The 13,199-nt window shown below is 49.6% G+C and overlaps 1 protein-coding gene across 12 annotated transcripts in view; it reads left to right on the forward strand.

Annotated features, from left to right (window-relative positions):
* Nucleotides 1-10,215, forward strand: part of TPM3 (tropomyosin 3) — a 31,942-nt gene extending 21,727 nt beyond the window's left edge. For 4 of the 12 annotated variants that reach the window (XM_054011060.1, XM_054011057.1, XM_054011066.1 and 1 more), the window contains 4 exons: nt 609-671; nt 893-962; nt 2,837-2,915; nt 3,554-3,679. In XM_054011060.1, the coding sequence (XP_053867035.1) occupies nt 609-671; nt 893-962; nt 2,837-2,915; nt 3,554-3,557 (216 nt within the window). In that variant the 3' untranslated portion in view covers nt 3,558-3,679. Of the gene's footprint in view, nt 1-608; nt 672-892; nt 963-2,836; nt 2,916-3,553; nt 3,680-7,642; nt 8,229-9,029 lie in introns of those variants that run through there. The other 8 variants (XM_054011063.1, XM_054011062.1, XM_054011069.1 and 5 more) reach the window with 2 other exon arrangements.
* The last annotated feature ends 2,984 nt before the right edge of the window (nt 10,216-13,199 follow it).

Genomic DNA, 13,199 nt, shown 5'->3' on the forward strand with positions numbered 1-13,199 from the left:
TAAAGAGCACCCAGTGAGATGGGAATGCTCCCTGGTCTGTAGTACTTGTAATGGCCTCTGCATGAGGCTGGGTTGTTGCAGAATCAGTCTGCTTGTCCTTGGGAGCTGCAGACATGGGCGTGCCAATGGTTTGAAGTGCAGAGCTAGTAGTCATGAGTGTCAGTCTGACTCATTTGTCTCTAGAGGCAAGGTGGGTGAGGTAATCTCCCATTGGACCAATGTCTCTTGGTGTATCTGTGCAGTGGTGGTCATTGTCTTAAGCTGTTCCAAGGTTGGGGAGGGGAAGCTTCACATCCAACATGAGTGTAAGGCATTGGCTGCCAGACTTATTCATCCAGGTGCCTAATGGCCGACGCATGGTCTGGGGCTGGTTTCCTAACCACCTCCTGGTGGATAAGCATGATGTGAATTACTGTGCTGGGCCATCCTCCCTGTGGTTGGCCCACTTGGTGCAACATCTGCAGGCAGGAATGCTGTGTTGTGGTGCAAGAGAGTCCCTAACCTCCCCTCTGCAGCTGAGGTCTGGACTTAGTGACTCTCAGATTGCAGGACCTATTTGTGGGAGGCAGTTAGTGGTGCTGGGATTTGACTCTCTGCTTCTTCCACAGTACTCTCAAAAAGAGGATAAATATGAAGAGGAAATCAAGATCCTGACAGACAAACTCAAAGAAGTGAGTGGCCATTTCTCCAGGGTCTGAAAGCATGTTCCCAGGGGTGTGGGATTTGGATAAACATCGTGAAAGGGGCCGTCGGCCACCAGACGCCAGGACAGGGGCACCTCATTCTGAGGTTGGCCATGCTAGCTTGACTTCACTGTGGTAGACTCCTAGATCAGTCTCAAAGTGAAGCACCACAGACTAACCCTGTATTAATTGGCTCTGTTTTCTGTTAGGCGGAGACCCGTGCAGAATTTGCTGAACGATCAGTAGCCAAACTGGAGAAGACCATTGATGACTTGGAAGGTGCGTTTTGGGGACTGGGATGTCAAATAAAACCTAGGGAGTGGCAAAGATCACTCAAGATGGGCCAACTGAGTCTATTGCCCCAGATGCCATGGGACATGGGTGGTGCTGGAGCTTATGGGAGGGAGTGGACAGGCTACCCTGATCAGAATCCTCTTCTCTTCTCGATTACCCACTTCATGGGCATGGCCTGCTCTGGTTCGGCCTGCTGGCTGATAAGTGGTGTGAGCTGAAGTTAGAGCTGCTGAGTCACTCTGGACCTGGTATCGACTGTTAAACAACCCAGCTCAGTCTCTGCACTGAGGCTGAATAAGTGTTGGTGTGACGTGTTCCTAGATTGCTGCTTGGCACTCAGGTGTCACCTGGCCACTCCAGGCTAAGCAGCTGGGATTTCCCTGCGTTTTGTTGCTTAAAATGCATGTGTGTGGTCAGGATAACTCGTTCTCGAGTCTGAAATTTCTGGAGTGGGGTTGGGGAAAGGTATTGTTCAGCATCCTGAGAACCTCAGTAGGTAGGGACAGGACAGTAAGATGTTTGTCAGGTTAGTGCAGCTGAAACCCATGGCGTATGTTATAACCAGGTACAAGCAAGTACTCATACTAGACCCATGAAACCTTTACTTAGGAGGTGCCAACCATGGAGTGCAGCAACTTCCAGCACATGGAATGGCTCTCTGGTCTTCAGCACTACCCTAAAACCTGTTTAAATTCCTCTTAGTGGAAAGCCATAGTTCAGACTTCATCTGTCTCGAAGGGTGGAGGAAGGCAACAACTCAGCCTGCCCTCACCCAGTGACTTAAGCAGTCTGTCTCCTGTTGATTGCCTAGCTTTTGGGAGCTCAAAATGGTAAAGACTTGGGTCTAACTAGCTTCTTGGCTACATCAGAGCTTGACTCTTGCAAAGATAGCATGATTTCTAGACTGAGGCTCTCAGTACAGTGACTACTGTCACCTAAGCTGTACTTTCTAGATCCGTTTCCGTGGCTGTTTTATGGTAAGCCAGTTATCCAGTGGAAGGCCTTCATTACAACAACTGCGAAAATATCTATCTGCATGCTCTGCTCGAAACCTATTGATCATGAGACTGTTGGCTCTGATCTACAAACCCGCCGCTGAAGTGACCTACTTTAAGACTGAACAAGACATGGTCCTTTGGGCACTCTGTAACAGCTGTACTGTAGCCAGAAGTCCTATTCCCTTGGAATTAAGTGGAGCTGGCAAGATCAGTACTAAAACTCTCGTAAGACTGAATTCCAGGCCTCCAATTAAGGCAGGTAGTCTGCTAGCTTTCTCCAGCTGATTAGATAACACAGGTGTGTTTTGCGTGCTGGGATTTCTCCTGCTAATTGTACATGCTCTCTGTAATGGGAATTCCCTACATCTGTAGACTAGATGACTAAAGCCACTAAGCATGGTAACCTTGGGGTTTCATATTGAAACTGAGATGAAAATACTCACTTAGCTGATCTCTGCCCTCTAGCTGGGGAAACCAGTTCAGCTCCCCCACCAAATGGGTGGGGGGTTCTTCATTGCTTACACCTCTCATCATTGGTTACTGCAGATCCAGTCAGGCAGGTGACCCTTGTGAGTCAACACATCTTAAGCTGCATTGCTTTGAAGTTATTGGCCCTGCTCCTCAAGGAACTGGTATTTGTAACTTGCAAGGCACTTCTTGATTAAACTGTACCAAGCCTGGCCCTGTCTCCAAACAAAATGGAGAGCTGGGTTCCTAGCTACATTGAGTCGTGGCTTTTTACCTCCAACTTCATTTCCCCCTGTTCCTGGATTCCGTGCTGCATTTCCTGCCTCTGGGTATTTGGACTATTCCTCCGCCTTTCTTACTGTTTCCTTTTTGTTCTCCTCCAAACCTCTTTAGATGAGCTTTATGCCCAGAAACTGAAGTACAAAGCAATTAGTGAGGAATTGGACCACGCCCTCAATGATATGACTTCCATGTAAATATCAGCTGGCTGTGGTGGGGTTTGCCTCTGCTTGAGCAGGCTAAACAGCCAGAACTTGCTTGGTTTGCTGTGACTGAGAACTTACCCAGAAGACTGGTAGCATTTCCTGCAGGTCTCTGCCTCTAGATTAATGCAGCCGTGTCTGTCAGCATGCTGTGACTAACGCTTGAGTTAGATTATTGTGATGTGCGTGTACAATACTATATGACGCAGGGCTAGCTTGGAATGAACCGGGAAGGGCGTGAATTCATTTAATCTGTGCCAAGTAATGCAGTTCCCAGCTATTCCAGAGAACGCTTCCTGCAGGAGTGACAATGTGCCATTGTTTTGCAAGATCTAGTGTGGCAGAGGCTGCAGTTAGTGCTAGTCAAATACCAGATACATGATCCTGGGATTGAGAAGATCCATAAACTGCTCTGGAAGTAGCCAAAACTAGTGTTACTATAACTGGCTTTGTGGCTTGGTGTGGACTCTGCCTGCTCCCTCACCCACTAACCAAGGAAGGGGCTGATACGCACTCAGAAGTAAGCATCCTTGTTTCTAACATCTGAAAGCGCCATAAACCCAAGCTTGCAGTGTACAAACCCTTAAGGGCCTCTTAAAACAAGTGTCTCCTTCTCTATTTCATACAGATAAATCTGATATTCCAAACTCCACTTTGGATTTGCCTCTCTGCTTGGTGGCTTGTTCTGCATCTGCACCCTTCACTTATGCTCTTTCTGCTACTCTCTGAATTCCAGTGCCCATGTCCAGTTAGACTGTATGCAGGGCATCCCTGGGAATAAACACTGACACGCAGGAGCCGTTGTGCCGCACTTGCCCTCAAACAAAGCTTCCTCTGTCTGACCTATTGTGCCAGACACTGCTGTGCTCAGAGGGGCTGCCTTTTCAGTCTGTCTGGGTACAGGGGCTGGGGGGGGGGGGGGGGGGGGTGTTCTCATCTGCATATTTCATGTCATAAAGCTCCTTTTGTACTTGCTATTGCTTGAGCATGATGTCACTCTAAGGAACAACTTGATGTATACATTGATGGTGAGTGAAATGGCTGGCGCTACTGAGCAATGGATTTCTAGACTGGCTGCCTGACTGTAACCGTTTCAGTGTTGCCTCCAGGCCAATGTAACTCCCCCATGTCAGTGGAATATATAGATGTTGATGCACTAAATTCTTCATTCTGCTGTTGTCTGTTCTTGGCTCATATGTCTGAATTGCATATCTGCAAACAATACAAAGTGCTGAGTGCTCCATAAGGACTGAATGGTTCCTTGGGGTTGCAGCAGGAAATCTGAAGCTGCATTTGTATCCTGGTCTTGGTAGTTAATGGCTTTCACATCTCATTCCCCTGTGGGATGCAGTCAAATGCTGGCTCACTGTAAAGTCACTACGTACACCTTGTCTGCTTTACCCTGGTCAGTGATCCACCTGGCTGGATGCAAAAGCTAACAAACCCAGGAAAGCACATGTGAATTCCAGTTGGACAGGGTTGGTCAGGTGCTAAAGCTGTACCAGTGGCTGCACTGAATTCTGTCTGGGTGGAGACAAGATCCCAGCTTCTGTAGTGCAAAATGTCCATCTGTCAAGCTGAGGGGTGTAGAAGCTAATGTTGGAAATCCATGCATGCCTCTTGGCCAAAGTGCTCCGACAGCAGATATGCGGGATTGTGGGATCTTCCCCTGGAGTGTAGTGCTGGGGTCACAGCTGATGGTAGGAACCAGTCACTCTGCATACTGGCACGTGTCACTTGACTTACACAAGTTACTAGAACGTTTGGGATTATGAACACTACCCAGGCTGACATCACGTCTGCTGCCCACTGTGGCTCACCAAATCTCTCTCCTTTCCTGTGTCTCAAATTTTCACTTTGTCCTGGAAGTCCTGGTGTAATCTCCAAACATAACCCTTCATGAGCCAGATCTTCTGTAGTTCAGAAGCCTTGCCCCAGCCTGCTCTCACTTCACGCTACTCTTCAGCTATGTAGCCCCTTCCAGTTCATTCAGCTGGATTACAGCAGCACCCAGTTAGGATGGTACCATTGCAAGGAGCTGTGCAAACAGAGTCCCTGCCCTGACAAGGCTACGTGCTGACTTGTTGGGATGCAGCTATTGTGGCTTGAGAAGCTCCAAGATGCTGAAGTTTTCATGTTGCGTCATATCAAGACACTTGCACGATGCCTCCTTTTGCTTCTCTACCACCTCTCCAACCGCCCCAGTGTCAAAGCACAAGTGACTAGTCCTCACACTGAAATCTTTGCCCTTGGAAACCTTCCCTGCTTGTCTGATGTTGCCACTCCTGAAGGGATGAGGTTAAAAGTGCCCACTTCCTGCCCTTGAACCAAACATTCTCACTTGGGGCTGGGAGGCCAAGAAACAGCCACTTGTATCGGAATCTGCAGCTCCAAGTGGCTCCCGGGGGTCTGCCTCTTCAATGTAAATTGAAACAGCCAGGGACCGGACTGGGGTGTCAGCAGGCCCTCTCCCTGCCAGTCATGCTAGATAACACTTGCAAGGAGTGTTGGGCATGGCTGCTTGGTTGCTGCAATTCCTGACCTGGGGTGGTGAACGCTTTGTGGTCCAACCAGCTTGGTTGGCACATGCATAGGCAGGCTAACATGAGGGCTGGGCTCAGCAGTTCTCTACAGAGAGTGAGTGGGGGACTAGAAAGCCTCCTGCAATGCTGTTGAGAACTTCAAGGCCCCCCTTGCAAGGCTGTGGGGTGTCTCTGGCTGAAATCATGGGCTCAAGAACAAGTACTGTCTAGCTGCTGGATTCTCCTCCCTTGGGTCTGGGCAGTAAATGAAGTGGGGGGGAGGGGAAATCCCTCTGGTTCCTTCCTCATCTCCCTCTGCTCCCCAGTATGGAGATGGCTCTGACAGTCACATGAAAGCCCTTCTCTGGCTCCACTGCTCAAGGCCACAGGCAGTTCCGCTCCCACTGGCATTACATATTCATGCTTTGCTCACCAGGGCGCACTCAGACCTCCCCAGGGTGACCAGTCTGCCCAACCAAGGGCTGCAGTGGCAGCCTGCCAGGAGCCCAGACTGCCTTGAAACGGAACAGAATGGGTCCCAGCAAGCAGCAATAATGGTCGGGTTCTAGCTCCCCATCCTGCTCCAAGAAAGGGGGGGTCAGTGTGCTGGGACCTGCACTCTAGGTTCAGCTATTAGAGGCCCACTGTAGAATGCTCTTTAGAAAACCAGAGCACACCACAAACCCCTCCACCCCCAGAAATCCTGTCCTTGGGAAACTGGCTGTATTGGTTCCAGGTGCGGTGTCTACAGAGGCGCCGATTAACTAAAACTGGCGGGTTCTTGTGCTACTGCTGTCTGCTGGGGATCACTGCAATGGCTGTCCAGGCCAGAGCCATCATGAAATCATCTCCATGATCTTGATATCCTAACATTAGGCTGAAGATTAATTAGAACATAGAGCAGGTTTGAGGGCAGAGAACACCTGTAAACCCCTAGAAAGGTTCCCCCTGAAGCATGTTGCTTGATTCAGGAGGCGAGCGGAGGATAGCTTGACTTCCCACGGACAGGGACTTGGAATTCCATTCTCGGGGAGGGGTTTCAGTGGGACTAAGAGGCACTGGCAGTTGTCAGGCCTGCTGACTTCTCTTGCAAGGGCCACATCTTAAGGGCCTACACTTGGACTAGGCTAGCAGCATCTGCTGACCAGTGCATACCTGTATGACCTTAATGATACGGTGCAGCTGAACGAAGCCATGGCCTCTCCAGCCTTCCTTCCCCCAGCAAGAGGTAGTACTAAGAGCACCGGATTCCCTTGAGGCAGGCTGTCAAAGATGACTGTCCTGTGTGTGGTGTGGGAGGGTGTTTAATCCGAGGGGCTCAGGAAAGCAGTGAGTGAAGGCTGTTAGGGTCTATGCCTAAGCTGGGTTCTCTTGCTCCCCACAGGACTGGTCTGGTTAGCTTGGTTGGTTTTGCTCTGAGAGCACATGGCGCTGGAGCCCACTTGTCTGGTTTTGGAAAGTTGGCAGGCTCCCATGAATTGGCTGCTGCTTGAGAAGATCAGAGACCCTTGCTCTGAGACTTCCACCGTCCGTCTCTGGTGCAGCTGGGTGCAGGGCTGGCAGGTCTCCCTCGGCACTTCTGTGGCTGATCATCCTGCTGTTGGTTCTGTGTTCAGCAGCAGGGGCCTGGAATCCATCTCTGACCTTCAGTTAGCTTTGAAAGCAGATGAGGCTTTTGGTCCTGTGTCCATGTTATAAACCCATCCTGAGCTGCTAAGCATGACATACTGACCGTCACAGGCAGTGACTGCTGTCCCACATCCTTTCTGAGGGATGCTGGGGAAACTCCCAGTGCCCATCCATTTCTAGTCACATAGCTGCACTGTAGTCAAAAGGGTGTATCCAAAGGCTCTCCTGTTCCTGGGCATAAAGAACACACATTACCCTGCAGGCTTCATTTTCCAGGGACAATCCATCTTCCTTCCTATGCCTCCATAGTCCCTCAATAGGACTTCTAATCTGGCCACACTTGGCTTCTACCACAGGCTTTCTGAGCTGAAAAGCAAGTCGGCAGTGCTGGTCTCATTCTGTCTCCATGTCTCAAGCTGTAAAAACAAGCTGGGACTTATGATCCTCAGAATGCCACATGTTAGGGACAGGTTGTATGACTTGCTCATCTTGGTACTCTACTAACCTTCCCTTTCTCTCTTTTTCTCTTCCTCTTGTTTCCCCTAATCCTCCTGTTGCTGATGCAGAGCGCCTGTACGGCCAGCTTGAGAGAAATCGCCTGCTCGCTAATGAGCTGAAGTTAACGCTGCATGATCTGTGTGACTGAGAAGGTGGCCCACTAATGACCCTAAACAAGCTTATTGTGAGCACCAGTACTGTGGACCACAGTGAAATCTGATCATTCTTAACAGACTGGCAGATTAGCAGATTTTATGCAATTACTGCTATTTAATGAGGCAGCTAAAGTCTAGCCTCTAATGTACTTACTTTTTTTTCAAAAGGTAACCTCTGTTCTCCATGAATAAACCTCCCCAGGACTAATTCCTCCTGATTCTGATCGCTCTGGGCAGTCGCACTCGATCAGTGCAGTGGGGAGTGTCCCTGGGGCTGTTGTTCTGGCTCTAACAGTCAGTGTGATGGGGCTGGCTGCATTGGAGACCTGTCGGTTAGATGAGTTGCTGTAGATGCTGCTTTTGACAATATCCGATGTCTGTAAGTGCTGTGACTGACCAACTTACTATATGCTGAATGTCTGTAGGATCTCCTGCTGCATGGATTGATGGCTGTTTCTAATGACAATAAACCACTGACCTTGCGGTCTGTAAGACAAAATGCAAACTTGTGCTGCTTTCATAAACCCAAGCTCCATCCAGAAGGCCTGTGGAGAAGCCTGGTCACTGTTAAGACTATGTGGCCTGGGGTGTGGAGAGGCCTCTTGGGAGTGAGCTGCTGTTGTCCAAGGACTTGCTGAGTTGGAGGCTGTGGCTTGTAGTGGCCAAGCCTGTGTAAGCTTGGAACTATCCCCCTTGAGAGCCTGCTCAGGGGAAAAGCCTGTAGATCCTGCGGTCCATGTGTATCTTGGGCAGAGCTGTCTCTAGCAAGGTGCCTTGCCTTCCCCTCACTGCATCAACTTTGGACTGTCCTGGAGGTCAGAGTAATGCACAGAATAGTCTCTCCTTCCTCAAGCTCTCGGCCCTCGTGAAGAGGCAGTGTGTTTAGAACTGAGGCCTGCTGTCCAGTCTGGCATTAGCCGGTGGTCCCATGACCTTTCTGACCAGGCTGATCACCTGCAGGGGTCCAGTTAGTCTGTGGCTGAAAGGAATTGCCCATTATGTTTTGGCTGGGGTTTGCAGCAGTCTCCCCAAGCTACCATTAGGCAAACAAAGCCACTCTCTGGGTTTTGAGATCTGGAAATGCAAGAGGCATGATGCTGAAGCAATGGGAGATCTGGGGGAGGCTAGCTTCAGTCTGACACCTCTGCCTGCCAAGTAGACTGGAGATCTTGCTGCGATTGGCCCTGCCTCTGAAGTCTAATGAGCTAACCAAAGCAGTGTGCTGGGAAAGAGTTCATGCCGGTCTCAGCAGGGGCTGTACCTATGTGACTGGTAACTGTCTGACTCTTCCTCCCACTAGATAAACTGAAATCCACCAAAGAGGAGCATCTCTGCACGCAAAGAATGCTGGACCAGACCCTGCTGGACCTGAACGACATGTAAAGGATCCCTGCCATCGCCTCTGCCCCACCCAGCAAATGAGCTGCCCTTTAACCCCCAGGGTTACCTTCTCTTGCCAATTCAACCAAACCAACTTCTGCCAAGTCACCTCAGGGTTAAAGGTCACCAGGTTGGGCGGAGCCTTAAACAGCATCATTAAGGGAAATACAAACAATGCAATAATGTCTGGAGAACGTGTGAGATGTACACATTTTGTAACTACCTTTTTTGTAGCAACCATTGTAAACATTCCAAATAACTCTGGGGCTCACAAGCGGCACCTAAAAGAAGCTGTTGGCTTTAAAATTTGATATTAACCTCTTTTGCTCATCAGCTCTGGTCCCCTTTGCCCCCCCGCCAGGGGGAGGTGGAGCAGTTCTGGTGCTGGGTGTTAAGTTTGAGTAGCCTGGCTAGGAATGCAGGGATCCTTTCTGCTGGGCACTAATGCATCCTGTCAGAACTGGAACTCTTGCAGGAGCAGATGGCCCAAAAAAGGGCCTTCAGTTTCTCAGCCTTAGTTTCTCTCCTTGCATGGCAGAGCCGTTGGAGCAAAGAGGAGATTACTTTCTTTTTTTAAAAAGACCAAACCTGTTCTCTTTGAACACTCATGAATGGAAGAATTAGTCACATGGGCCTCTTGGCCCTGTGTGTGCCAGTCACTCCCCTTTGGCCATTGACTAGAGAAGCAGGAGCCCCTCTAACCCATTGCTGCCAGTGGGTTTGAATCTGCCTTCACGAAGTGCTATTGCACTGAGCTTTATCACTCATTGCTGATCAATTGTAACAGCTCATGTATAAAACTGCCTCTTGTGTGAAGAGCTTTGCTTACACTGAGGGGATCCCTTCAGCCCCCCCCGTTACCCAGGAGTGCTCTTATTGTCTTGAATCAGGTCCAAGCCACATTGCAGTGCATTGTTGAGGTTCTGTTCGTGAGGCACAGTAGTGAGATCTGCGTGAGGTTTGCATTGTGTAGCTTAGGCTTGAGAGAGGCTCATTGGTTGTGGTGGTTTATGGGGCCAGTTAGAGGACAACCTATATCAAGTGTTTTGATACTAAAATTGACAACTGTCTTGTATTGTCTTTTGAAATAAAAACCATTCCCGCCATGCTGGTTTTAGACATTAATGGGCTTTGATTAAAATAAAGCTGCTATACACCCACAGGCGCCTCCATGTTTCTAAGGATGGGGATGTGCATGAACCACTCACTGGTTCTTCTCCCATCAACTGCAGCTGACCACAGCCCCAGACAAGAATGTCCAGTGGGGCTCTGCCAGTTGCTAAGACTAGCCTGCTTGGTGCTACTAGATGCTCGCCTGATGCTCTGTAATCTACTTCAGGGTTCCAACTGACCTGGCAGGGAAGGGGGCACTTGGATACAGGTAAGCAATTAGATGGACAATTAACTTCTTGCTTGCACCAGGTTTTCCAGATAAGCTGGTAACTGTGTAATGACTCTCAGCCTCCTCTGCACCCAGAGTCAGTAATCAAGCAAGGTGCCAAACTACACCTTGCCCCCAGTGAGGTCTCAGGAAAGCAGAGGGAGCAAGCTATGTAGTTACAGTGATCTGTAATCCGTCCCTCTTTCCAAGGGCTTGTACCTTCCACAGGATCAAGCGTAGCCCCCTGCCCAAAAGCCTACATTTTCTAGGTACCAAATCTGAGCTTGTGTAGCTGTCAAACCTTTTACTCTTTTTCAGGAGTTAGAGAAAGGAGTTTGTCTTTAAGGTGCAAGACAAACCCAAACCCACCACCCCTGCAAAACCTGTTCAAATAGCTGATAAACTCCATAAGGGACAGAGTCCACCTCCCCTTGGAATATTTCCAACACCCGCTGCAAAAAGAAAGTCCAACTAGCCTTGGGAAAGGGAGTGGAACTACCTGATCCCTACTGCCAGAAGAAATGTTAACTAAAATGGCTACTGTATGCAACTTCCTACATGCATGGCAGAGGACAGCTCTAGGCACGTAAGAAAGGGTCTGTGTATATGGATTGCTGTTTCAAACTTTCCTTTTCTACAGAATAACCCATTTTCCCCTGCCCCGTTTTTCATCCTGTAGAGAAGCAGCTTCCCAGTTCACGTGGCATTTCTCTACCTACATATCACTTCTTTCCTTTTAATGTGTAGCCTAAACCCCTTCAAGAAATTCTGTTGTGAGGATTTGAACAGATGGGGCAGCTCGTGCCAAATATTTTAAGCTAGAACTTTTTATCTTTCCTGAAACATGTAAATGTTTCCAGTGAGACCTTCTATTTTAGAAGTTCCTCAAACTTTGAAGAGCTCTGATCTGCTGTAGCCATAGGACTAACTTAGCTCTGTGGGTTTTCTCTTCTGTTAGCCTGGGCCTGGATGGTGTGCTTCATCCTCTCTCAAATTTAAAGGAGACACTTACTGCCTGAGCAGCAGCAGTAACTAACTCCAGCGGGAGTAGCTTTCCTCTCTAGCCCTCAGCTCTGATGAAACTGTAGCTGCACTACGCAGGAGTCTAATAAAATATAAGGAGCAAATATTATGGCCGTTCTACAGCTGGCTTTAAATTCCAACTGGGAACTAAAATGGCTGTGGAAAAGTAAGGACTAAATAGGACCATCTGTTCTACATGGAACTAGAAGGCAGAATCTGTGTGTAGAAATCCAGTTAGGGAAAGTAAATTAGAACAAGATTTTAATGCTGGCTTCCATTGTAGCTAAACAATTCCAGCTTGGGCTTGTCTCCCCTCACTGCAGGCAAGTCAAGGGAGGGGAGTGGGGAGCAACTGGCACAGTCACCCGCATATGAAATTAAAGATCTGATACTTATAGGGCAACAGGTTAGGAAGGGCAGCTGTGGGGATGCTGCACTGACTTGCCTACTGCAGAGCTCCACACCCTCTCATTACACCCCTGCTTGCAGTAAAAATGAAAGCCCCTAAGCCTTGTTTGATCAGCTGGGAAAGTTTTTTAAAAGAAGGGGGGAGGAGAGGAAAAATTCCTTTGGCCAAATGGGGCAGGTGCCATGTGGGGGAGGCATGGCTAGGCTCTGCCCTGGCTGTGCTCCTGTTTCCACTTGCACCAAAGCTTTCTAAAGATCGAACTGCAAGGAATTTTGGTGGTGTAGCTACAGGCCCAAGCCTCAGGCTACTGGGTCCTGGCCAAAGCTGTACTTTCCCCCAAAGCTGCGCAGTCATTAGGTGTCCAAGAGCCAGACCAGTTGGGGAGAGCACAGGAAACAGATAATCCAGAACAGAGGCGTTTTCTATGCTTAGGCCTTTGCATAGACCTGCTCTTCATCACTAGCCTTTACCGTCTCTTACCCGTTTCCTTTCTGTCACTGCCTCCTGCCTGAGGACTTGAGCACTCTGCTGCTTGCTGCCACATTCCCTGTTGTCTGTGCCAGTGTGGCAAGGTCCACCTAGCCTCCTTTACTGCTGGGGGAATTCTGTGCCTCTGTGCATGCATAGAATTTATATTCTCTTCTCTCCCCCCCACTTCACTCTTCTCCCCCCCCTGCTTATTTTGTTTCCCTTCAGAAAAATGACTTTCTAAAGGGGAAGTAAAGGGAAGCCACAAAAGCAGTCATGCAACCCTCCTCAGCAGAGATAAATTACTGTGGGGTGGTGGCAGGACTAGGGAAGACATGAGTGGAGCTCTTATGTGGTGCTGGGATCGGCTGGGGAGGACAGGACTTCCTTTTCCCCTGCACAGCAGCCAGGGCCGCTGCAGACTGTCTTCCCCCAGCTACAGGAAACTGCACGCTACCCTGTGCTTCCTGAACCCCTTGCTTCTCAGCTGCAGGGGGGTGGGAATCCCTCTACAGGGAGCTGCTTCCTCATCTGCCCAAGCCCTGTGCATCCAGACCCCCTCATACCCAGTCCCTCCCCGATGAGCCCCACTCCCCCTGCATCTAGTCCACCCCAACAGATCCCACCCTACTACACCCCAACCAGCTGCACCTGGGCCCCCCCTGCAGCATCCTATTACTGTTGTACCCAGAACCCCCCCCACAAGCCCCTGTGCGTCCAGATTTTCCCCCCACTGAGCTGCCTGAACCCAGATTGCCCCACCCAGAAGGGCAGGGCTCGGGGGTGTTTCTGGGGCAGGCCCATTCCTT

The sequence above is a fragment of the Malaclemys terrapin genome, chromosome 21 (assembly GCF_027887155.1).
Source record: "Malaclemys terrapin pileata isolate rMalTer1 chromosome 21, rMalTer1.hap1, whole genome shotgun sequence".
NCBI classification, from domain to species: Eukaryota; Metazoa; Chordata; order Testudines; family Emydidae; genus Malaclemys; species Malaclemys terrapin.